The 26,610-nt window shown below is 44.3% G+C and overlaps 2 protein-coding genes, 1 long non-coding RNA gene and 1 other non-coding gene across 8 annotated transcripts in view; 1 reads left to right on the top strand and 3 right to left on the bottom strand.

The window, feature by feature from the left end:
• The first annotated feature begins 4,037 nt into the window (after window positions 1-4,037).
• LOC146338009 (uncharacterized) lies at window positions 4,038-7,690 on the top strand. Its single transcript, XR_014785138.1, has 3 exons — window positions 4,038-4,102; window positions 4,511-4,696; window positions 6,248-7,690. It is a non-coding gene; the product is annotated as an uncharacterized LOC146338009 (long non-coding RNA).
• A 251-nt stretch (window positions 7,691-7,941) lies between these two features.
• LOC146338008 (ras-related protein Rab-42-like) lies at window positions 7,942-16,655 on the bottom strand. Its single transcript, XM_084815691.1, has 2 exons — window positions 16,258-16,655; window positions 7,942-11,243 (listed from the first exon to the last, which is right to left on the bottom strand). Exons 1-2 carry the CDS (start codon window positions 16,521-16,523, stop codon window positions 10,823-10,825), a joined length of 687 nt encoding a protein of 228 aa, XP_084671817.1. The 5' UTR covers window positions 16,524-16,655; the 3' UTR covers window positions 7,942-10,822.
• Window positions 16,656-24,026: 7,371 nt separating this feature from the next.
• Window positions 24,027-26,610, bottom strand: part of TRNAU1AP (tRNA selenocysteine 1 associated protein 1) — a 34,263-nt gene continuing 31,679 nt past the window's right edge. For all 5 annotated transcript variants that reach the window (XM_084815690.1, XM_084815685.1, XM_084815686.1 and 2 more), the window contains exons 14-15: window positions 25,868-25,959; window positions 24,027-24,171 (exon numbers count right to left, since the gene is read on the bottom strand). The gene's annotated coding sequence lies outside the window, so the exon portion shown is untranslated. The remainder of the gene's footprint in view (window positions 24,172-25,867; window positions 25,960-26,610) is intronic.
• Window positions 25,647-25,720, bottom strand: LOC146338007 (small nucleolar RNA SNORD99). The gene has a single exon (XR_014785248.1). It is a non-coding gene; the product is annotated as a small nucleolar RNA SNORD99 (small nucleolar RNA).

The following is a 26,610-nucleotide window of genomic DNA, read 5'->3' as shown; positions in this document are numbered from 1 at the left end:
TTGTTTATGGGTTCTTTAAACAATATCATGACCCTCCAAGTTTTTCTTCTTTATGGGCGAGGTTTTTAGAGCAGGGAAAATGCAGCATTTAATTGTGAAAACAAAAGAAATCATGATTTCCTCTTGTATATTTGCACTCTTTCATTATACCACAGTGCTACCTAGAGGTTATGTAATAGAAAAGCAGGAAAGGAAACACTCCTCATTTAGTGCTAGTTTAATGATGAAACCAAAAGTAGATACAGTGTCGCATAAAAAAGCTCCTTTTTGTTTCCTGTTTGCAGGAAAGTGCCACGGTTCGAGCAGCAGCCATTAGACATCTGGGGCTTCTTCGGGGAAGGCGTGGGAAGCAATGGTTTCCATCTACATCCGAGGAAGCCATTTCAGAAATGGTGAATGTCCTCATTCATCTTGAGGACGAGACAGAGGTGGCCGAGGTGAGTGGCCACAGGTGACTTATGTAACAGATGGAGCAGATTTGGCTTCAAGAGCCTCATATTATGGTTTAGCTTTATGGAACTGACTAAGCTCCGCACCTTCCTTTCCCTTTCCTTTATGGCTTTCACCAACGACAAGATACATATGAAAACCCAATATAATATATATAATATGAAACCCAATATGAAAACCCTCCTTCTGTACAAATAAACCTTCTTAATGCTTAAAAATCTCTCAGAGAAGCAAACTGGGAGGAACATACCATTCTAGCGCTTATCTGTTTGGCATGCAAAGCAAAAATACCCAGAATGTAGCAAATGTGGTGACTCTTTATTTAGATAATTTCATAGGCGTGTAACACATTTTTCTCATAGCTAATGGGTCTCTGTTAGGCCTGTGCACTGATTTGGGTTTGGAAGTCCGAAGCATGGTGGCCATTTTGTGCACCATTCACCATTTTGTGTCACAGGCCTACGTTTGTGGGCACCCCCTGCTGGTGATGCATGGAACTTGCCTGCAGTGCCCCTAGTGGTCATGTGAGACATTGCATGGGACTAAGCCCTCAGCCAATAAAATGCTCAAATGGGATCAATCCTTTCTCCCTGCCCTCCCTTAAGCCACCCTCCCCCAACACTTCCCCCTGAGAAAAAGGGTTGGGGAGATGTAGAAAAGGGGATGGGAAGATGGGGAGGACCAGTCAAAAACTCTTCCCGGTATAAAAGGGGCAGGGTAGATGTAGGGTATCAATAGTATGACAGGCAGAGTTGAAGAATCCCATTGAAATGCATTGAGTTGCATTTTATTGGCTGAGGGCTTAGTCGCATGCAATGTCTCACATGACCACTAGGGGCACTGTAGGAAAGTTCCATGCATCACCAGCAGGAGGCGCCCACAAGCTTATGCCTGTGACAGAAAATGGCGGATGGTGTACAAAATGGCCTCCATGCTTTGGACTTCCGAATCCGAATTGGTGCACAGGCCTAGTCTCTATTGTCCATTCAAGACCAAACCACCCCAAAATACTTTGCATTACAACAGAGAACAATACATTCTTGCTAGGAAAATTCATTCTCCTCTCTCCCCCTAGTTCCTGTGAGAATTGGAGCATTGCTCAGAGGTAACAAGAAATTGGGGCAGAGGGTCGGGGAGATGACATCTGTGTCCCTGCTAATCAAAAATATTTCAGCGCTGAATCCCTGCAAGCCCTAGCTCCCTTACACCACTGCATAGTGATGCCTAAAGAAGGGAGAAATATAATGTCTTCAGCCCTAATTCTACATTTAGTTCATCTGTTCAGTTTTTTGTGTTATGGTCTGATGGTGATGATTTAATTCATCTGCATATTTATTTGCCAAGGAGGAAAAAGGAAGGTATCTCCAGTGAAGAAAAGACCCACAAAGAGGATCAGGCCTTATTCTAGCTCAGGGGTGGGCAACTTGTAGCCCTCCAGATGTTTTGGCCAACAACCTCCATCAGCCCTAGCCAACATGGCTAGAATGATGGAAGTTGTAGTCCAGGAAAAAACACACCCATCTGGAGGACCTCAAGTTGCCCACTCCTGCTGGTACTGAACTGTAGAAAAACTAGCATCAAAAGCCTAATGTGCACTGGAAATTAAAGGGGCAACTTAGATTTCCAGGATGCTGCCACATGAAAGGCCCTTAACACTGCTGAGGCGATGGGTTAGCTGGAAGCCAGTGTTAGCTGGAAGCACATTCAAATGGCAGTTTCACACAGGAAACCAGGATTCTTCTGTAATGTTTACTCACAAGTAAGTCCTACTCAGCAAATGTCCCTAGCCTCTTCGATTAGAAGTCCATTGTCTGCAAGCTAGGCTCATGTTATTGTTTCTGTTGATCCCCTCTGCCTAGAAAGAGACATTTTATGCCATCAGCCTATGAGAACAAGAGTTTGTATCCAAGTAAAACTGTATCTGTCACTGTCATTTTAACGGATACATTGGTGAATGGGAGACATGCGTTTGCAGGTTAATAAACACTTGCTGTAGGTGCCTTGTGGGTGGGCTTCCCTGAGGTTTGGGGTTGATGAAGCATCCTTTTTGGGAGGTATCTAAGTCTCCTTATCCCCTTATATTGCAGGCAGCCAAGGCCACACTGCAAGAACTGGTTCCAGAAGTGAGGTGGAAAATAGCCCCTGGAATTTACCAGCTTCACCACGTGCTCCACCAGGCTGCTAAGTACGTGGTAAGTTCACTATGCTGTCCTCCTACAACACTATCTCATCCACTTGTTTCCTGAACATCCTGCATGCCTTTAAAGGATATCTGGGCAACCTACATGGGACTGTCCCATCTTCTCTTCACAAAACCCCTGTGTGGTGGCAGATAGAACAATAATGCTTGTCCCAAGGGCAATGAATGAACTTCACGGCCGAGTGGGAACTTGCAGCCAGTTCTTCCTGCTCCACATCCAGTAGGAGACCTGCCTCCCTCTCCTAGCAATCCCAATTGAGATCACTGTCCTGGAGCACTACAGTCTTTTCCCTGCCACCCACATGATCCGCTGGGCAACAGGGCAAAGTGGATGGGGCTTCCTGGGACTCACGTGCCACAAGAAGAGCAGCCACAGCTGCCTGCATCTCATGGGTTGCCCTCCTGTGTTGCAGAGTCTTCTCACCCATCCACAAATATGTCTGATGCCAACTCCCCCTTTTTCTTTTGTGCAAGACCCAATCATATGGCAAGGAGCTCGTCAGAGGGGCCGCCTTGAGCTGCATGTTCCATCCCAACATCCAAGGGGTAGCAATTTTTAAGGTGGCAGCATTTTTTGTGGGTAAGTCAAGCAACGTTCCTCTTTCACAGAACCATTCCTTGATTTTACCAAAATGGCACATCCCACCATCCTTCCTGTATTAATGTGGGGTCCTGATTCTGTCAAGGCCCTGTTGAATATACTGAGGAAGACTTCCCGATGTTTTCATCCCATTTCTCGGGCTGAGCACCCAGCGCCTGGATTTCAGCCGGATTTATTTGCCTGGCCTTCCCACAGAGGCATTTCATCTTGGTGACAGAGATCGCCAGGCTCTCAGCTTCAGTTTCAACACTTCCTCTTTAATGACAGACATCACACACATGCACACAACATTCCTGAGTGTGGCTGAGCCAAGAATGATGACAGTTGGATGACTCGAGAAGATAAGTAGTCCAGGTTTTGGAAATAAGTGACTGCAGTATCTGGAACAAGGAGCCATTGCATAGAAATAATACTATATAATATAAATCTCCCATCTTTCCCCACTGCTTCTTCCATCTTTTTTAACATCACAGCAAATCCATTGGCGGGAGAGCTGGCATCAATGTACAATGCCTTTTGACTGATAGGGCTAGAGCTGTCTGTCTGGAAGCACCCCAAAATCAAGAGCAGCCCCCAACCCAAGCCTCTTTCCCTCATCAACATTCATGACTGCATCTCTTTTCCCCCCTCTTGGCAATCAGCACACAAGCAGAATGTTGGTCTGAGGCTGCAGCTCTTGAAGCATCCTGGCTCTTGTCCAAAGCACACCTCCCCTCCAGGCCCAAGCCACCTCTGATTCAGATTGGTTTTCTGCAGGTGATGTAACAGTCTTTCCACTCCCTCTCTAGGACACCTGGCTCACAAAAAGGGGAGCTTCGTTAAACAGGAAGACGTCGACACATGTGACACATGTAAGTGAAAGATGCAGTTGGATTTTGCTGTGGAAGGGAGGGAGTCACTTCTGCTGAGAAGGGTATTTTTGTGAAAGGGGATGTAACATTTCACAGAAGGATGGAAGTCTATTGTTGGTAACATCATTGCCCCCAAAACCCATTTTTCAGCCCTCAAAATCCTAAACAGCACCATGCTCTCCCTGCTCCCCTGTGTCAGGATCCTTCCTGCCTCAGGAATCTGGGCAGGTCTACCAGGCCCACAATCCACCATGTACACCTACCAACTTCAGGAGTCTTCAGGTTCAAATAGGCTGTAAATTTGACTGAATAAATAAATAAACTTGAGAGGTTTTTTTTAAAAAATAAAGAATGTAAAGTCTAGCTTGTGTATTCAGCTGCCTGATCTTTTCTCTTTCGTATGCTCAGGGCTTGGAACAGCAAGCATTTATGAGGAAGAGGAACTCACAGAGGTATGTGTGCAAACTTTGCGCATTGTGCAGAGGGCCCGCCTCACTCATTCCAAAAGAGGGTTCTGGGGCATCATATGGAAATGCATCAGGAAGTGTACAGTGAAGGCAAAATACCCACCTGAGTACACTCAATGAACATCTGGTGAGTATATGCTTTAAGCTCTCAGACTTGGCCTTTTTTGGCAAATGTTTCCTGTTTACAGCCATTCTTTGCTGAAGTTTAAATTCCTTATTTAAGTAAAAAAAGAGCAAGCCACTTTGTATCCTGTAGTCACATAAGAAAGGGCAAGTCACATCAGACTGTATAGTCAGAGCCACATTGAACCTTCTGGATGAGGAAGCGCTGGTGTAATCGTGAGGTTGCAATCCTATGCACGCTTCCCTGAGGGGAAGCTACTGGCTGGCAAATAGATTACATAGATTTCATGACTAGACTAAAGTTCAGGGTGGTTTTCTAGCTTCAGTGGATCTTTGGAATAATTACTGTATTCTGGTCTCTCTCCTTTCCCCCAAATTCTTTTCCAATTGTCTGTCTGTCTGTCTGTCTGTCTGTCTGTCTGTCTGTCTTTCTTTGGAAAAAAAACTACATGTAGTATTAAATGCACCACTTGGTCTTCCATTAAATTTTTTTAAAAGTAGAAATAGCAAGTGCTGGGGGCAGGGGTTAATCAGAATTGGGACCATGGCATGAAAGGAGTTGGGTTAACCTTTCTTCTCATGCTATGTTTCACACAAAAACTTTTTGTCTATTTGGCATGGGAAGGAAGCTCCATTTGATTCCAGTAGAAAGATCAAGCAGCCCTGGTTCTAAGCTGTGAATTCTCTAGTGTGCACTTAGTATGTTTGAGTGTAGGGGCAGGGGGAGGGGTAGTGCAAGATTAGCTTCTGTGATTGAAGCTATGCTGAAAGGGAAGTGTTTTGACTTAATGAAAAAGAGGAGATTCTAATTAGGTTTATCACCAGTATGGCAACTTTGGAAATATCATTTTAAGAAATGATTTACTGGAATATGCATTTCCTTTACAAATCCCTGCATATAAGGCACTATGTCATCCAGCTGAACATTTCTAGTCAGAGAATTTTCATCAGCACCCAGAACATAGAAAGGATGTGGAAAGAAATCTCCACCAAAACCTGGGCTTTAAAAGGGGATTAGATCAATGAACACTTCTCTCTGCTTGAAAGTGCCACCTTGATGTAAGGTTACTTGTCCTGACTTAATTTAGAGATAATTTATTAATTAGTAATACCTGTATACTGCTTAATATAGTAAAATCTTTAGGCAGTTTACAAAAAGAAATATTAAAAACCACCATTAAAATACATATATAATACAATATTATGCTAAACAAAGTAAAATTTACAACAAATGTAAGAGAAAAAGAAACAATAAAAAGGAAGTGTAAAATGGAACAGCATCATAATGATCACTTATAAGCCAGGGAAAGCTTGTATGAGTAAGTACATTTTCAGGACATGTGAATTCTCAATATTTCCATAAGATCTTTTGAAGTCAATGAAACATGTCCCTTGCAATGTATACCATGGATACTTATTTTGAAATATAGGTGTTAAAAATTATGCAGAAATATTTGTTTATTTATTTTATTTATTACACTCGGTAGCCTGCAGCACTTTGACTAGGGTACGTGTATTTGTATTCCATCTTTTTCTTCTTCTTGTTTTGCTACAGATGAAGCAACATCAGATCCTAGGCGGTCACACTTGTCAAAGCCCAAGGCCACCCTTTCAACGTTGGTGAAGACACAGCAAAACCAAGAACTGTCCAAAGCATGGGTCCCCAGCTAGTGAAGTTTCTACTTCCCCTTGTAGGCAGGATTCTTATGGATCTGCCTTACAACATAGATGTACAAAACAGATGGCTGCTTTCATGAACAAACCCCCTAGCACAGGAGGGTCTCAGACGTCTCTGCCCATGGAAGCTGGAGACCACCCTATCCTTGGACCACCAAAGTCATCATCTACTCCAGTATCTGAGTGCTCCTGTATCTGCTCCCTTGTTGGAATGCTGCAGCCAGATTTCTCATTGCTTAGAACCCTACATACAGTGTGTCAAGTAAAACTATCAAATGGTTTATTACTACATGGTCTTCAATGCCATTCGGTAAATGAAGCCATGCAGAAAGCAGCATTTTTTGCTTTACAAGAATTGAACTCTGCTGAGTTGAACTTTCCTCTCCCACCATTAGAATTTCCAGATTATTGACATGTGGGAGCTCTTGTGCCACCTGAATCCATTCCTCCAGTCTTCACCCAGAATGCTGCTAATGAATTTCCTTCCCCATCTCATTCATTTGGCCTAGTGCCATTGTGATCACTAGTGTCAGTTCATGGCAAACCTTATTCTCCTGCTTCATCCCTTGGGAATATGCCTTTTGCAGGCACCGTACCAACTGGCACAGACAGCCAGTTTATACATTTGCAGGTCACTTGAAAAAAGAGCTACAAGCAAGATGAATGTTGAGTCTAAGGATCTGCCAGCTTCTCTTCAAGATGTGCAGTTAAGGAATGAACAGCCAAGGTCTGACACCACAAAACTAAATCCCCAGGATGCTTCTTCAGAACCTTGAACATTTCCTCATCAAGCTGTTCAGTTTATAATGTCTTTTGAACAGAAAATGCTCACTTGCATTGTGTAAAACATCAATGCCAAATTTTTCTACCAAGCAAAAGCCAAGAAAATGGACTGTCAGGTTTGGTGCCCCCAGATTTTGGCGCAGAGTAAGTGTGGTACATGGAATACTTTATTTTTCATTATTGGTATAACAAATATTTGAAAGATTTTGCATTGTTACTATTTTTATCACTTATGTTATTTCAAAAAATAATTATTATGTTCGCTAAAGAGCTTGATTGAGACCACAATCCTGTGCTCCATGGGAGGTCATTCCAGTGTCCATAGGATAGAGTGAATCTCCCTCTAGATTCTTAATCATTGTGAATGTAATATATTTCAAAAATTAAAACATTTATTTTACATTTATCGTACATTGCTTTGGGCACAAAAAGTAGCAAATTAAAAAACCAGATAAACAAAAGCCATTAATATTACTGTACATTATTTTATTGTTTTATAAAGCAACAGCTTTGTTTCACATTAAAATGGTCCTTTAGTATTTTCAGGATTGATTCATTTAAGAAATTAATTTCCCAAGCCTTCCACCCCAAGGGAAGAAGGGGGTTGCTTTTTACTATTTTCAGATCTAGTAGACTGGAGACTGTGACTGTGTTTGCATGACAGACAGCCCACCATGGGCAGCCAGCTATGGTGGGTTGTCATGTTGTCCAAACATGGCGCTTTCTCTGCAGACTGACTCAGTGTTTGCAAACAAGCTACCCAGAGAACCCATGGCTTGTTGTATGGTTGTTCATACCTATGGTAGGTTGTTGTGTTGTCCGAACCTGGGAGGGTGATTTTATCGTGGGTTGCCACAATTGGCTACAGAGCTGCTTGACAAAAGTGGCATAAAAACCCATGCTGCTGTTTTTGTTCTCACCAGTACCTCCTCTACTTTCCCTCACCAGTGACTCCCCCTTCACCAATGCCCAAACAGCACTTTGGAAGGACCCTCACTTGCTCGCCACCTTTTTTTGTTTTGTTACATATAGGCAAATTTGCACACAATTGTGAAGGACCAGGGGAGAGATAACAGTAAGAGAAAGGACCCAGTAGCCCAATTCAGGAGCACTGAAAATGGGGGAAAACACAAATGGAGTGAGTGCAACAAAAAGGATGGGGGGAATGACAATACCTCATCCTTGGCAATGTAATCTCGCTTTTAAGTGCTGAACTGACACTTCTCAGTGTCCTCCACTTTTTCAATACTTCCCCAAGTCTCCAGCTAGTCCAGAAACTCTCCCTGCCCTTTTCATGGCTCCTTTTCAGACCAGTTACAGCTGTGGCTACTGCACTTCCATGGATATGCACAAATCTTCCTGACAGGTGTTTTTTTTTTTTTTTAATATTAGAAGGCAGCTGCAAGGGATGGAGTGAATGGGGTCCCATGGGGCAGTGTGTGTGTAAGTACTGCTGGTGTGGGCGCCCCACTTGCTCCATCCTGGTCAGCCACCCTCTAAGGGTTTTTTTTTTTTAACTGTCAGGAATATTTATGCAAATTTAAGGGCTGGGATCGAAAAGAAGGGGAAATTTGTGCACCTGCAGTAACTCCTCCAACAAAAAGGGGTGGGGAGTTAATAACTCCCATTTCTGGAGTACCTCAGTACTTGGGGAAGTGTTGAAAGGACAGAGGACACAGAGAAGAGTCAGTTCAACTCTTAAAAGCAAGAGGATTACATTGCCAAGGGGGAGATTTTATCCCGTCCCTGTCCCCCCGGTTTTTGGTGCACTGACTCTGTTTACCTTCTCTTACTGTTATTTCTCCCCCAGTCCTTTCCAATTGTGCACAAATAAGCCAATATTGTTCGTTGCCTTGTATGTTACCTATTCCACTTCGGTGCTTGCATTGACAGCTGCAACATACAAGGACATTGACAAGGCAAGACCACAGATATCGGACAGGTGAAAGTGTGCTCTTGCACACTTGCAAAAGAACGGGGGGGGGGGGAATATTTTTTTAAAATCATGAATATATTTACATGCTCCTGAAGCACTGTTTTTTGTTTTTTTTTTAAGGTGGTGAATGAAAAGGGGTAGCAATCAGAGCAGGGAGAAGGCCGGGGCAAGGAGACAAGATGGGCTGTATCTAGGGATGTCAAAGAAATCTGCAGCGGAACCAAATGAGTTTGGATTTTCATGAATCCGACCTGTGGATTCTGCAGTGGACTGCCTTTTCCTCTGTTGAGCAGATTCCACAGAATTGCAGACTGGTTTTCTAACTTTCCCAAATTTTGCACAAATTTTGTCATTGAAAAATATGCACAATAAAAAACCAAGCCAAAACTGTCCATTTCCCCCATAGGCTAAAATGTGAAAATGCACATTTTGGGGGGATTTGTGCATGTTTTCACGTGTGAATTTGTGCAAATTGGGGGGGGGGAATCCAATTCCATTTGTGGACGGATAATAAAACGAAAGGTACCTGACAATCCATGAAACACAAATGGAACAGATTTTACACGATCCATACATCTCTAGCTCTATCACAAAGGTGCCTAGGACACCTACCAGAGCTGGCTGAAGGAGTCAGAGGGAGAACAAGCTACGGCAAGCCCAATCATCTTGTCAGGCACACCATGGGTGAGCAATTAACCCACTGTGACTTATTTGCAGTGTGGCTTAGCATAACATGCAAACCTGTCCTGTTTCTAAATGTCTGAACTCTGAACATTCTTGTGCCCCTTATCCCATCCCCAACACTACACCAATAGTCCCCTTACCCAGCTCTTTATGTCACAAACTTACCTATCTCCTCTCAGCTCAACAATTGAAATATGCCCTCTGTTGTAAGATCCAAAACAGTTCAGATAGATTTTGTGGATCACTGATGTTGACACAGTAGGGCAGCAAGCCTCTTAGGGTGCAGACAGCTTTTTGTCAGGTTCTTTCTTACACTGGTGCTATCTAGATCAGTTTGTGCCCCTATATCTGTCTGCCTGTTTGTGGGACCTATGCAGCAACCACTCTCATAACTAGGGATGTTGCAGAAATTGGGGGGAGGGGGGAGTCTGGTGGACATCCACTTGCTTGGCCCCCTGGACGCTAGTCCGTGGACCCCTGAGCTTGCCCGACTCGGTCCACACTGAGTCAGGCAAGCTCATGGCATCCTGCCACCCCACAAGTTGCCATTTTGTGGAAAATTGTGAGTGAGCTGTATACGTAAACAGAGATTTTGTGCATAATGGTGGCCGTAAATAGTGCCATTTATGCAACACTGCAGGCGTAAATGGTCTAATTTACAGCTGCCATTATGGGCAAAATTGCAATTTATATATATAGCTTACCTGCAATTTCCCACAAAATGGCAGCTCACGCGGCAGCGGGATGCTGCACCTCTCTCACCAGGTGCCCACGGACCATCTGGTGCCTTGCCCTGCACACTGAACACGGCTGGGCAGGCAGCAGGGGTCCAGTGAGGGGGACGTAAGGCGGCAGCAGTTCATGAGTTCGGCCATCCCTACTCATAACTTAACCTTCTAGGAGCCAATCTGGTAAGCTGGTGATGAGTTAATGATGCTATTGGTTAATGAAGCTATTGGGTTTAGAGACTTGGCTATGGAAGAACTCTGTTTATCCTCCAAAGAAGCCATCCAGCATCGTCTTTTCATGATGTCCAACTCCTTGTATTGGTTAACACCAGCATTTGTCTTCTGGCGGCGGCTTCTTCCTCTGAAGGCTGCTAGTTCTCTTTTTATGAATGACCTTCACGCCATCCCATCCTTCCTGCAGTTCAATCTCCTTGTTTTTCAGAGCCTCATAGATAGCATTGGCTATGGTCTCAAAGGCCAAATCTATATTGATGCTGGCCTTGGCAGATGTTTCAATGAAGCGTGTGCCCAGGGAAGTTGCCAATCCCTGTGCTTCCTCAATAGTGACCCTGTTTGTTGAATGAAGGTCGCATTTGTGACCAATCAGGAGGAAGATTACTTTTTCCATAACATTAGTCACTTCATTGTACCACTCAAAGATGCTCTCAAAGGACTTCCGGTCGGTCATATCAAAGACCAGGAGCACACCTACTGCATTCCTGTAGAAAGATCTACTAATGCACCTAAAAACAAAAATAGCTGGATTTATTATCCAAACTGTGCTCCAGGTTTTTACAAATCCTTTATTTAAACCACTTGCTTGGATACCAAATGCCAACCCATAGTGCCCACATCTAGGACGTTGACCTGGAACAACGTGTTTGCAACACTTCTTACTTTGGAGATGTCAACAGAGCACTCTGATTCAATTGATTTGCAACTAGAAGATTATACATTTGCCCTCAAGATGGTAAAGCATATTTCCACTGTCCTCAGAAATATATTGGCCTGTTCAGTTCTTGCTCACTTTGCTGGGACCTTTCAGTTGGCCACAATACAGATATTAAATTACCATTGAGATGAATCATACCTAGTGTGGCCCATTACACATTGTGAGAAATGAGGAAATGCACCACCAAAAAACAGGACAAAAGTGGAAGCATGTTTGTAGAAAAACAGCATATGCTAATTTATAGATAGATAGACGGATAGATATGCAAATTTAGAAATAATTACTATAAGTTAAGCAGAAATACAATGCATCTCACCTTAATGGTAAAGGCTGTGACCAGCTGACCTGTGTGCCTGCTCAGTGAAGTGCTAAGTGCAGATGCTACTTCCAGTATCAGAGGCAGTGAGCCTAGGTACACCAGTTGCTGGGGCACATGGGCAGGAGGATGCAGTTGCACTCATGTCCTGCTTGCGGGTTTCCTGTGGGCAGCTTGGCCACTGTGTGAACAGAATGCTGGACTAGATGGACCCGTGGTCTGATCCAGCAGGGCTCTTCTTGTGTTCTATGATGGGCAACTTCAAAGCCCCTGCTGCTCTCCCTTCTTAGGGTGCTTTAAAGTGGATTTGGACAGAGCAGCACTAGAGCAAGGAAAGGGACTGTGTGGTCCTCCAGATGTTGATGGACTGCAACTCCCATAATCCCTCACCATTGGCTATGCTGGCTAAGGCTAATGGGAGTTGAAGTCCAACAACACCTGGAGAACCACATGTTCCCCACCTTTGAAGGAGAGGATGCCTTAAAATAGAGGACTGATCTCTGTCATGTAGGACACATGGACACGCTAATAACATCTTGAGGGCTGGGAAACTGTTTGCATCTATTTAGTGTGTAGGCAGAGGCTCCCCTGTAATAACAAGAAACACCATACTACTTTTTTCTCCTCTGCCTTAACACTAAAACAAAACAAGTCCCCCAATAAAAGCAATTATATGCCCCACCTCCACCTTTTGTTCATTAAAATACATCTTTTCTCAGGTGAAGGGAAGGAGCTAGTTTATCAGTTTGATTCCCTGCATCGTAATTTTGAATGGTAAGACTCATGACGCTACTGCTCCCAATTTTCATCCTGGCTGAAAACTAACAGTCCCTATTTGCAATATAAAGTCCTTTCTTTGGAGAGACAAGTTTGCACATACCTTTGAAACATGTTGCTTTGTGACTGTGCTGTGCTCAACATTTTTTGTCCATCTGTTTTCTTTCTCTCTCCACCTTCGTTTGCCCATATCTTTCATCAAGGCATAGGGAGTGCCAGGTCTCTCTTCTCTTTTAACTTCTGCCACACCTACTTCATTGTTGCTCTGTCCCCATCGGAGGCTGCCATATACTTGGTCCATCTAGCTCAGTACTGTCTACACCAGGCTTTCCCAGCCTGGTGCCCTCCAGCTGCATGAGGCATGTTGGCTGGGAATGATGGGAATTGCAGTCCGACTCACCTGGAGGGCACCAGGTTGGGGAAGGGTGGTCTACACAGACAGGCAGCAGGTCCCTAGGCTTTCAGGCAATCTTTCCCAGCCTTACCTGGGGATGCTGGGAACTGAGCCTGGACTTTTTGCATGCAAATCATGTGGTCTACCCTTCTTTTCAGAAGGAGTTATTCCTAATTTTCAGTTGCATTATTGTTATTATGAAGAGCAGGGGTCCCTAATGCAGCACCCACAGGCACCATGGTACCCATGGGCACCTCCAATGGCACCTGTGAAGGAGTCCCCAATGTGATGCCGGAGAGCTCCCACAAACCTTTTTTTAATTCTCCATTTTTTAAAACATCTGTACATGGATTTGAATATATCCACAGTAATGAATACAACTGGAATGCATACTGCTTCCTAGCAAGGATACATAGGCATCAACCAAAGCAGACCAAATGTCCAACTAAGTATCCTTTGGAAGGTGGTGTCTATATGCCATCCGTTCAGATGGTGAAAGCATTGTAAAGTCCTCAGTCCATTGCATTATAGGAGGTGTGTGTTTATCCTTCCAGTGTTATAATATCAGCCTTTTAGCTGTCAAAAGGGTGTGGAGAATCCATTTACACTGACCATTTTTCCATTTTCAAGAAGCAGGTAAATCATTTAAGAGCGCGTCTACATCAGCGAATATTAAAGACTGTTCCAGTACAAAGTTTATCTGTGTAATAACCTCCTCCCCAAAAGAAGTGACTACTGGACATTGCGAAGACATACGTATAAAATAGGCATTAGCTGTATTGCACTGCCAGCAATTAGCCGAATTAGACAATCCCTTATTAAAGAGACATTGCAGGGTCCAATAAACACGAAACAAAAGTTTTTGCTGAATAATATGCAGCCTAAGATCCATAGATGTGACAGGTAGATGCGAAAGTGGCAATCCACTGATTAGGCATTTTGTGGGGGTGCCTACAGCAGTTTCTCAAATTCTCAAATGTGCCCATGTGTCCAAAAAGGTTGGGGACCCCTATGTCGTGTAATACTTGCTTAGTGGCACAGACTTATTGGGGGAACTGTGAGTTACACCAACAGCAACTGTGTCCAGCAAAGATCAGCACTTTTCAGAAAGTTCCCCAAGACTGAACAACGACAAGAAAAGATACAAAAGGTAGGAAGCACTAAGGACATGGAATAGCATCAGCTGTTGGCTGGAGGTGTTTGCTTCTCTAATCATTCCAAACACACCATCTTTGCCAGCCTTCCTCAACCTAGTACCCTCCAGATGTTTTTGGACTACAACTCCTATCAGGCCCTGCCAGCATGGCCCATGGGAAGGGATGATGGGAGTTGGCATCCAAAACATCTGGAGGCGCCAGGTTGGAGAAGGCTGATCTATGGCGCATTGCAAAGAATAAGGCCAGGTCCCTGCCCTGACGAGCTCCCAGTCTAAGAAACGGACGCTGAGGAAACAACAGAGGAAGAGGAGGGAAGTGAAAGCAGGGGTAAACACAGAAAGAATATGGAATTATTTCAGTTTTCTCCTTGCTAGCCTATACTTTTAGGTTGCCCCCTTTTTTTCTAGCAGGGCCCCTGCACTTTTGTCTGCTGCATAAATATGGAAAGAATCATCAGACAAAGCTTATCTCAATCTTGCCCCTGAAGAGGAGGTGATAAGAATGCCATTGTTTGCATATGGTAAGGGCTATTGGAAGGAATAAAGGTTGGTCAGATTGGCTCAATAAGTAGATCAGTAAGTCAAACATGCACATTGCACAAAGTTGGGGGTGGAGGGGGGTTCTCCATGCCCCCAGGTTCCTGTTCACTGGGTGAGATCTGTTTCCCAATCTAGCAAAAACAAACAGACCTTGCATGAAAACCAGTCAACACTTAACAAACCTCAGCTTCTATATCCAGGTGGCCTTGAAATAGCCATAAGAACATAAGAAGAACTCTGCCGGATCAGACCAAGGGTCCACCTAGTCCAGCATTCTGTTTACACAGTGGTCAACCAGCTGCTGACGGGAAACCCACAAGCAGGACATGCATGCAATCGCACCCTCCCCCCCAACTTCCCCAGTAACCGGTGTGCAGAGGCATACTGCCTCCAATACTGGAGATAGCATATAGCCATCAGTACTAGTAGCTACTGATAGCCATCCCAATCGCAACACACAGCTCTGTGTTATCCTCTCCCTTTAGCTGTTTGCATTACTGCCCTTACAAAAACAAGCATCTCTTGCACCAAGTAGAATCAGGTGGGAGGAACCATGGCTTGAGCTCCTTAGAAGAAAGCCAGGATATAAATGCAGTAAATGAATTAAATAAATAGAAGTAATCATTCAGACCAAAAAGATTCACACATACACACATGCAAGCAATAGTGCCATCAGGACAGGAACTTTGGGGCAGATGTCGAGGGCTCAGCAGAACAAGGAAGGCCCCAAATGCAGAGGATGCATACCACTTTTTGAAGGAAGCGAAGTGATGTACATTACCATGTAAAGAGGGGGCCTCCATACACCCATTCAGTCCAGAATGGCCCTGTTCAGGTGCTCATTGGGGAAGGATGGTTAGACTAACCATGGTGCATGGTGGTTACCACTAACCACTGCGAGTGTTACTGACACACTCAAAGCCAGTCAATTCATTTCTTATCCAAATAATCTCAAATAGAATAATTCTTCATTTAATATGCATCCTGTCCCAGATCATCCCAAACCAACAGAAAAAAAACCTTTTCTAAGCTTAACTGCCATGCAAGGAAAGATCTTTTAAAAAGGGTTATTGCAGCATGTGGGGAGGGGAGAATGATCTGGCACTTAAGCAGAGAATAAACCTTTCCATTGGCATTGGTGGACACTCACAACTCTGTGGAATAGATCTGGGGCCAGGCCCCATGAGTCCAGGTCTAGCAATGCCCCTGTAGGGCTGGGCAGGCAATAGTGATACAGAGATGAAGCCTCCCCACCCTGAGCAGATTTTGGCTAGATGGGCAGAGATGCGGTGCAGGGTTCTATGGTGGGATCCCACCTGTGGAAGTTGGTGGCTCCGATGTCAGTTCGGGTAGTGAATCCGCTCCAACTTTCAGTCAGAGCCAGTCAGAACTCTAAAGGAGCTCTCCAAGCTCCTTTAGAGTTCTGACTGAAACCCAGAGCGGATTCCCCGCACCACTGACATCAGAGCCACCAGCCTCCACTGGTTCCCACCCTTCATTTCCAGGGTGTCAAGGAGGGCAAATCCCTAAAAGGGGGCTTAAAGGGGGAAATGGTTTGGGACCCAGTTGTAAGACATGTCTGCATATTTTGGGGGGACTTCTGGGTGGGGTTTCCTTCTCACCTGAACCTCTCTTGGCCTGCTGTGTCCCAGAGCTGCAGCTTCACCTTGATGCCCGGGGGGAGCTCCATCATCTTGCTGTAGAAATCCACGCCTACAGTGGGGCATGGGGAAGGGACGAAGCATCCGTCTGTGTAGCGCATCAGCAGAGATGTTTTGCCCACCCTGGAATCCCCCAACAGGAGGATCCGGAATTGGTAGTGCCAGTTACCATTCAGGTTATGGACCGACGGTGCTGGTGCTGATTCTGTCTCAGAAGCTGTTGCCATTGTGGAAGGGAGCCCTTGGGAGGCTTGAAGGGGGAGGAAAAGAGGGGTCTTTACATGGGCCAGTGGTGAAGACACAGACGGAGAATTCCAAGCTGCTTATCCCAGTGGAGTGGGGAGAACTCTAGTTCAAATCAGGTCTCCACCCTGACAGCATCACCTTTCTCCCACCCATCTCCTTTAGAGCAAAGAGAAGCTGGCATCTGATCTAGGAACAAGACCCTCTTCCCCCACCCCCTTTCTGCCCCACCCACAACATTCCCTTCCACCTTTGCCTCTCTCCCACCCAAAGAAGCAAGCCTCAGTATCAGATTTCTATCAAGCACAAAGGAGAGAAGTGTGTGTGTGTGTGTGTGTGTGTGTGAGTAGGTATGGGGTGGGGTGGGAAGGAATAGCACACTGTCATCAAAATGTCAACCCTGTGCTACTAGAACTGCTGCTAAGTCTGACATAGCATTTTAAGAATGGTGGCATAAAACTGTATTTCAGTCATTCGCAGATCCTAGCAAAGCAGCTCAAGTTTTCAAATGGGAGTAGCAAAGCTCAACCAGTTTCCTTGCTCTCCACAGATATGGCTTATCAAGAAAAATGCAACATATAGATTCTACCCAGTAGAATTTTATCTTGCCCACTTGCAGAAAGTATTATGATCAGGACCAATAACAACATATGTGCAGCAGGGATCAAATTATGGAGGAAACGTGGCTTTATTTATTTATTTAAAATATTTCTTGGCTACCTTTCAGGGCAGAAGCCCTCCCAAGGCGGCGTACAGCAATAAAACACATAAAACCGATACAATATTAAGAGCAATAAAAGCAGCAATAAAAATAGTAATAAAAACCAACAACAAAACCAGCAATAAAACCACTCTGTTGGAGGGGAGGGCTTAATGAACACAAGCTGCATACCCGAATCCCTGCTACAATGCTAGGCAAATCACGGAACCCGTATTGCCTACTAAAAATAGGAGCCTAGGGGGCAAGACCGTTCTTTCCCCCCCTCCCTGTAGTTTGTGTATCAAATCTGTCAACCTTTAAAACTGGGATAGGCAACCAGGTACCCACCAGATGTTTTGGACTGCAACTCCCATAATCGCCAACCATTGGCTATGCTGGCTGGGGCTGATGGGAGTTGTAGTCCAAAACATCTGGATTGTGACAGGTTGCCTACCCCTGCTTTAAAACGTGCACCCAAAATCTTTCATTAACAGCTTGGTACATATAAAAGGCCATGGGCTAAAGGAGGACAGCTCCTCCTTTAATTGCTTAATACTATGAATAAGGAATTTGGGAAGTTTGCAAAACACAGCACACCCAGCAGCTTCAGCAGAATGCTTATACAATGTCTGCTTTCAATGGAACAAGTTTCTTTCCTTATAGTTAGAGCAGGGGTGTATAACCCGAGGCCCTCAACTGCTCCTGGTGAGGCCCGCAAAGCCGTGGGAAGGGGTGTGGCCATCTGAGGAGCCTCGGAGGGCCGGATTAGTGCCTAACGTTCCCCATCCCTGATATAAAAGGTGTAAAGACATAGTGCACAGAGCACAAGATATGAGCAAAGGGCACTGAATGCAAATGAAATGACTAGAAAACCAAAATAGAATTAAGAAACTTAAAACAACAGATTTGGGAAAACAGAAGTAAATGTGCAAATATTTGCGTCTGTGGAATGGTGGAGTCTGTGGACAGGGGGGATGAAATGACAGGATTCCTTATTGATTGGATTAACTCTCTAATTCCAGACACAATCTTGCGGCAGAATAGAGCAATACTGAAAGGGCTCATAGAGCCCTCGCTCCAAGATTAACAGGCACCACAAAACCGAGAGACATTGTATTGTGTTTTACACGGCATGCAGTGGAAGATAATTTTCTTTAAGAAGTTTGGAAACCTCCATCCCCAATATCTGAGCAATATAAAGTAATGTTTATGTAAGTAACCTTTGAAACACTCAGGAGAAGCCTCCAGTCACACAAAAACTGCAGGAAGCTAAAACTGAATGTTGGAGGCATTCCCTTTTAAACTGATTGTGCAAAGAGAAGGTCTCACCTATGTTACGACTTCACTGCAAGTTGCATTGTGAATGTCGGAAGAGTTAAACCTGGAACCCCCAAGTGAAATTAACAATGTGGAACCCATGCCCTTGGCTGTGGCCTGCAAAGCTGGTGGGACGCCTCTCCCAGAATGTATTGTTTTATTCCAGCCTTCCTCCAAAGCGCTCAGGGTGGCACGTATGTCCCCCCCCCCACCAGCATTTTATTTTCACAGAATCCTGTAATGTAGGTTAGGCTGAGAGTAAGTGCCCCAAAGACCCCACCACCTGCTCCATTGAGTTTAATGGCTGAGTGGGGATTCGAACCTGAGTGGGGATTCGAACCTCCAAGTTTCCATCCAATCCTTAACACTACACCAGGCCAGTACTCATTTTATGGATCCTAGTTATGGTGGCTATATATTACCTCTAGTATCAGAAGCCATATGCCCCTGAATGCCAGTTGCTGGGGGACACAAGCCAGAAGATGCTGTTGCACTCTTGTCTTGTTTGTGGGCTTTCCACAGGTGTCCGGTGGGCCACTGTGGGAACAGAAACCTGGACTAGATGGGTCTTTAGTCTGATCCAGCACAGCTCTTCTTATGTCCAGTTGAGTTACACGAATTCAGTTGCTCCCAACTGAGCATAAAGAGGAAGTGTATCATGTAAGGAGTGAGATAAAGAACTGGTCATTGACCTTGAATTACCCAGGAAAAGTTTATCTTCAAGCAAGGGTGGGCAGAAAATAGATCCGGGTCAGACTGGTCGATCACTGGGTAGATCAGCAAGGATTTTTTGTCTCCTAATTGTTTAACAATAGCAGTAACCCAAAGACTCCCCACCCCCAGCCCCAACTTATAGTGCTGGAACAAAGAAAGCTTGGGGGTAACGAGGGGTGGAATTTTGTGTGGAAATATTGTGAGCTTTGTTCAGTTCTGGTCAGTGGAGGGTGGTGGCTCCAATTTTTATTTATTTATTTATTTATTGCATTTGTATCCCACCTTTTCTCCTCTTGCAAAGAACCCAAGGCAGCTTGCATTACCCTCCTCCTCTCCATTTTATCCTCACAACAACAACCCTATGAGGTAGGCTGGGCTGGGAGTCTGTGGCCGCCGGCCCAAAGTCACCCAGGGAGCTTCCATGGCCGAGTGGGGACTAGAACCCAGATCTCCCAGCTCCCAGTCCAACATTCTCGCCACGACACCACACTGGCTCTCCAATGTCAGTGGGGTGGTGCACCTGCTCTGGGTTTCAGTCAGAACTAGATGGAACACTAAAGGAGGTATCCAAGGTGTGGATTCACCACCCCACTGATGTCAGAGCCACCAGCCTCCACTGGTTCTGGTACTCAAAAACAAATTCCTGAGCTCAGAATTCTGGCTTCAGTTAGTGTTCTCAGTTAGTGACCCCATATGTCCGCCCACCCATACTCAAAGGACATCTTCCCTTAACAAGCCTCCCAGTAGGTGGGTAGGAGAAACTAAGTGGGACTCTGGACTTTTTGAAATACTGTGACAAACATTTCTCCCAGCGGTCTTTGTGCTGTAGTTTAAGTATCTTGTAAGGCTCTTGCCCCAGCCTGTATAATAGGCTACCTTAGAATCATAGGGTTGGAAGGGGCCTTTAAGACCAACCCCCTGCTCAATGCAGGAAGCCTGTTTCCCAGGCGGTTTCCCATCCAAGTACTAACCAGGGTTGACCGTGCTTAGCTTCCGAGACCAGACGAGATTGGGCGCATCCAGCCCTTCTGCAAATATTCATCCTAAATAAAGATATTATATATTGGTCTCCACCTCTCTGATAAGCTAGTTTTCATAACAGAATGTGACAAATGTTTGCCCCAGAAGCCTTTGCATCTTGCAAGTTAATAGGCTACCTTGCAAATATTTATCCAAAAGGAAGGTTATTGGTCCTCTACATATTTCTCTCATAAGCCTTTCTCTCTCATAAGTATATAATTTTCCGAGAAACAAATGATATATTAAAATGTATTCCTGTATTAAAGTTTCAATCAGTTTGATTCTAGCAAGGCATTCTGTTGGAAGCATTTGAGCTAACATGCTATGAAATTTCATTGAACTTTTCACTGACATCTAAGCTTGCTGACATAAGCAAAGCAAGGTAAAATATTTTCCTGGCAGAACTCAGGAAAAACAAGAACACGCACCTAAAGTCAGGAAACATCTGCATCAAATAAGCTGGGAAAAGAACTGTTTACTGGACTACTGTCCACATGTCTGCTTACGTGTAGTTATGATTCAAATAAGTGAACATGAAATATTATAAGAAGTAAACAGGACCTATGAAAGAGATGCAGGTATTATCCTGTTTGGAGAACTTAAGGAAATGTACTCAGAAAAGTTGACAAGATATGAAGTAAAATATATTTCTCCAAAATCACAGCTGAGAACTTTGGAAAAAAAATAATGAATAGTTATGTATTCTTGTATGTTTAATGCTCTTAGATCATGCAATTAAAAACTGCTTAAGATTTTAAAATAGAAGAGAAAAACATGTCTGATCTCAGAGGCCTCTATTTAAAAACTGTATGTTAATACCAGGAATTTTGTAAATTTAGTTTCCTCGGCAACACTTTGATCCTAAAATGCAGCTTGAGATGTTACCTGCCAATCCAAGATCCAGCTAAATATAAACATTCCATATCAAATATCCATATCGTAATAATCCCCCTACCATAATATCACAGATATCACAAGAGCATTTAAACTATTAAATACGCTTTCATAGGAAGGTTGAATCATTTAGTTCTAGTAAATGCACTCAGCCTGACAAGCTCATAACTTTTCACTTACCTCTGAGCCTGCTATTGTTAACCCAAGTGACATGTGAAAAAGGTTGAACTATTTCCCAGCAAAAACACAGGAAAAAAATAACATATGCTTCAGATAAGGAGTCTGTGGAGGAAGGATGGCTGGTTAGGCTGGTATCATTAATATTTTCTGCTTATGACATAAATGAGTGAAGATAACATGAAATGTTTTACGAAGTGGGTAGAACTGAAAAACAGCTCAGAGTTAAAATAGTCCAAGACAGGAAACCTGTGGAAGAGAACACAGATGTGACTTGAAAGCAAGTATCCTTTTTGGGAACTTAAAGGAAATGTGTTGCTTAGTAGAGCCAGTGTGGTGTAGTGGTTAGTGTTGAATGAGGACTGGGGAAACCAGAGTTCAAATCCCCACTCAGCCTTGAAGCTCACTGGGTGACTTTGGGTCAGCCTAACCTACCTCACAGGGTTGTTGTGAGGATAAAATCGAGAGGCGGCTAGGTGGTGGAAAAAGCAGGGAATGGGGGAAGAAACAGAAAAGCCCCTGCTTTTTGTACACAGTTTTGGATAACTTGGAAGCTTGAACTTTTGTGGCCTTTTGATTGGTCCTGATAAAGGTATTACCCAGCTGTGGATTTTGGATTATATTCATCTAATGTAGGTGTGGCATATCTCACAGGCATATATTAATGGAACAACCATTTTACACTTAATTCATTTTTTGTTCTTTTCTATTAAAACATTTTAAAGAATACGTCGTTAAGGTTCGTGGTATCATCCAGTTCCCTCCTATCTAAATTTCATCACTGGGAAGAATGGGTGGGAGAAACCCATTCAAAACAGGTATCTGCAGCGTGGCTACAAATTCTCTATAATCACTAGCGTTGCCACCCTTTTTTCCAGCAGGTCTTTGAAAGATGCTCAGCAAGTAAAGAAAAACCCAACAACAATGCAGCCATTTGCAGCATGGTGACCCTGACCTGTGGAATTTCGGCCAGCTACGGTTATTAAATGGCGACAAGCCTTCTACAAGGTTCTTCTGCAAGAGTCCTACAAACCTTCTGCAAGAGTCCTCCAAGTCCTCATGCTCTTTGCATCTCTTTAATAGATGCAATTTCATCAGTCATGCATGAAAAGAACCTTGCAAACATCAACATGTTAATTCCAAAGTACATATACTCTCCAATCTCACGTATCTAAGACGCTTCAGAGTCAGAAGGCATGGAGAAAAATGCTGCCTCCTTTAACTCTGCCAATGTTGACTGGTGTTTAATTTCAGTAAAAACACTACTTTAAGAAGTAGAACCAGGGCAGTCCACTACCATCTGGACTTCTGAATGTGCAACTGTTGGGACAGGGGCCCATTAGGTCCTGTAAGGTCTCACAGTGTGTCAAGAACCCTATTCTCCTTTTAGGGTCTAACTGGCTGTAAGACTCCATTTGGTCTGGCTGAAGTTACACGTAGTGATACCACCACTTGCATGTGGTTTTCTTGATTTGTCTCTGAGCTCCAAGGTCAAAGCAAAGCTCAGTTAGATTGAATCATCTCAGCCGAATTCCTGTGGTAAGTGTTGCTCCCCCCTTAAGTGTTTGGGAACACTGCCCCAGCCAGCCTGTGATCGGCTAAGAGATTTCCACAAAGTTGCCAGGGGCTTGAGCATATAAGAGGGGGGCTGAAACCTTTCTGACTTCTTTGAATATCACCTTTTGAAGGCCCTATTGCAGACCTATGCCTAGGTATGTTGAGAGAAGAGAGCTAACTTTTATTCTCTGCCTGAAGTATTATTTCCAAATGTTTCTCTGGTTCTTGTATGCCTTTTTATTCCTTTCCCCCCTCTCCCTATGTAAATAAACTTAACACCTACCTCAAGAATTGTATGTGCTTCCTTCAAAGCAAGGTTTGGTACTAAATCCAGTCTTCTGTTTGGCTATTGGTACTGTTTAAAAGTAGGAGCAATGTCCATTTCACAAATTTGAACACACTGGCTTTCCTTTCTCTCAAAGTGCTAGATGGATGCTTTCCAGAGGGGCACACCAACAAAACAGACTTGAGGCACCTAACAAAGTCATTATAGCTTAAGTTTCCATGGACTACATGTTAACCATAGTAAGAGGGCAGGTCCCAACACTTACAGAATCATAGAATAGGAGGGTTGGAAGGGGCCAGTAAGACCATCAAGTCCAACCCCCTGCTCAGTGCAGAAATCCAAGTCAAGGCATCCCTGTCCAGCCTCTTGAATGCCTCCAGTGTGGGACAGCCCACTACCTCCCTAGGGAATTGGTTCCATTGTCGTATTGCTCTAACAGTCAGGAAGTTTTTCCTGATGTTCAGCCAGAATCTGGCTTCCTGTAACTTGAGTCCATTATTCCGTGTTCTGCATTCTGGGATAATCAAGAGATCCTGGCCTTCCTCTCTGTGACAACTTTTCAAGTACTTGAAGAGTGCTATCGTATCTCCCCTCAGCCTTCTCTTCTCAAGGCTAAACATGCCCAGTTCTGTCAGTCTCTCCTCACAGGGCTTTGTTTCCTGTCCCCGGATCATGTTGCCCTCCTCTGAACCCTCTCCAGCTTGTCTGCATCCTTCTTAAAGTGTAGTGCCCAGAACTGGACACAGTACTCCAGAGGACGCCTAACTCTTAAAAGCAAGACTTGCAAAGGAGGGGGAAAAAAAAAGAATTCTGCAGACCTCATGAAAAGCAAGAGTCCTTTAATTCCACACAATTCCACAAACACTACCAAATTTAGTCACTGCTGCTGGTGAATCTTAGAAACTTCTTTGCCAATAACTCTTATTCCTGCAGTGCTCTTGACAAATTCCAAGGAGTCTTTGAAAACCTAAAAGAAATATTTTATTAATCCAGGGAGTCTTTTTTTTAAAAAGCTTGTTGTTAACCACACCCCTCAAGATCAGAACACACACCATAGAACGCTTAGACAGTATATGTAAGTTACAGAAACAAGCGAATTCTCATTCTGCAATACTTATCAGGCGAGAATCACTAAATATGAGGGGTTGAGGTTTAGTCATACTTGGAGTAGACCCACTGAAAGCGATGGGACTTAAATAATTGGTCCCCTCTTATTAAGTATGACTCAATCTGGATCCAACCCACTGACTTTCATTCCAAGTCCTGTCCATCCCCCATCCCCAAATCCAATTTATATGAGGACTGGCAGTGCCTTACTGAAGGGGTGGAGAACATATGTTGCTGTACTGCACCTCCTATCAGCCCCAGCCAGCCTAGCGAATGGCTAGAGGCGTTTTATTATTTGTTTCATTTGTGATACTTCTATACCACTTAATACAGTATCAAAATTTATTATGCTCCAGCCAATCAGCCTTTAGCACATACAACTTAATATAATAAATATTAAAATTGCATTTAAAATACAATATTAAAAACAATTTCAATAATAGTGTGAGGTTACCAGGTTATGGATCACCACGCCTAGACTGTCCCTATCCAGGAACGGGCATAGCTGGTGCACCAACTTAAGTTAGTAATGGGCGCTCCAGGTCACTGAGGTCACTTGAGCCCCCAGATGGATCCAGAAGTACCTCCAAACTACATACCTGTTCTTTCAGAGGGAGCAAAACCCCACCTAGAACAGGCAAACAGGCCAATTCCCAGACCTCAGAACAGCCAACCCATAGGGTCTCTGTCTTATCGGGATTCCGCTTCAGTTTATTACCCTCATCCAAGCCATAACTGCATCCAGACACTGGTTCAGAATGCGAACAGCCTCTCCCGATTTAGATAGATGTCATGAAGAGATAGAGCTGGGTGTCCTCAGCATACCGGTGACACCTTGCCCCAAATCTCCTGACGACCGCTCCCAATGGCTTCTTATAGATATTAAATAACCTTAGGGACATGATGGCACCCTGTGCCATCCCAGAGTTCAGCTGCCATGGGGCTGAGGCACAGTCATCCTATGCTGTCCTCTGGAACCAACCCCACAAATACGAGTTGAACCACTGTAGAACAGTGCCAATGATAGGAGTTGTGGTCCAAGGGCATCTGGAACGTCACAGGTTCCTCATCCCTGGCCTACTGGGTAAGTGAAAGGACATTACCCCTCCCATAATTACAGGAAAAGCCCTGGCTCAAAATTAAAAGCTGAACATGCTTATGAGCCAGTTGAGAGAAGTTGCTAATTCTTTCAGCCCACATCAAAAGCTGAAACTATCCTTGTGCGTGTGGAGGACAAGGGCACTGCATTCCATTATGCTCTTTGCAATGGCTGGGAAGCAAAAAAGGCAGAGCACTTTGGCCTTTGGAAACAAAACCATTTTACCGATGTTATCTGCTTGGTCTCAGCCCCATATCCGCAGGATTCATCCAGCTGTCACCATTAGAAACATAAGTCATCATTGACCAGGCAGAGGCAGTGCTGTGCTCAACATACACACACGATCAACCATGAGCGTCCCAACACAAGCTCACCATAAGGTGGCTGTTGCCCAACACAGATTTATGAACGGTAACGAAATCATGCTCCTTTTCTATGGTTGGCAGTAGGGCCTTACATTGCTGAAGAGGTTGTCCTTCCAACTGCCCAGTCTACTTGGGTATCCTCTTCCAAAGCAGAATGGAAGCTCACCGCACCATACTGCTACCCCTATAAAAGGAAAAACAGACTTTCCATCAATCCTGATCTAATTTTGGAAAACGTAACCCTGCAATCCCTTAATATGTGTCCTCAGAAGTCCCACTGAGATCAGTGGGGCTTACTCCCAAGTAAGTGGATATAGAATTGTAGCCTTTATCATGGGGGTGGGAGGACAGACATAACTTGGCCGTCTTGAGTGCCATTTTCTTGCTGGAAAGGCAGGGTATCATAGAATCATAGGGTTGGAAGGGGCCTGTAAGACCATCGAGCCCAACCCCCCAATCAAACAAACCTGTGGCCCTCCAGAAGATGATGGACTGCACTTCCCATCAGCCCTAGCCAGCATAGCCCGTGGTGAAGCATGATGAGGGCTGAAGTCCAACGTCTGGAAGGCCATGAGTTACCCACCCTTTTTCTATCACTTTACATGCTTATCCTTTAAGGAAAGGCGTAAACACCTACAATAAACGGCATGCGCATAGTAAGCCAAGCACTGGCAAGCAAGTAAGGCCCAGGAGTTCAGAAAGAGGCAGTGTTGCATAGCGGTTACACAGGAGGCTCAAGTCCCCACTCCACCATGGAGCTGTCACTGGGTCAATTTGGGCCACTTGCTAATCTAGCCTGCTTCACAGGGTTGGGGTGAGGATAGAAAGGGGGTTG

This window comes from Heloderma suspectum, chromosome 10 (assembly GCF_057233095.1).
Source record: "Heloderma suspectum isolate Gila_16-S chromosome 10, 16-S_ref, whole genome shotgun sequence".
NCBI classification, from domain to species: domain Eukaryota; kingdom Metazoa; phylum Chordata; class Lepidosauria; order Squamata; family Helodermatidae; genus Heloderma; species Heloderma suspectum.
This window is presented reverse-complemented; position numbering and strand designations above follow the sequence as displayed.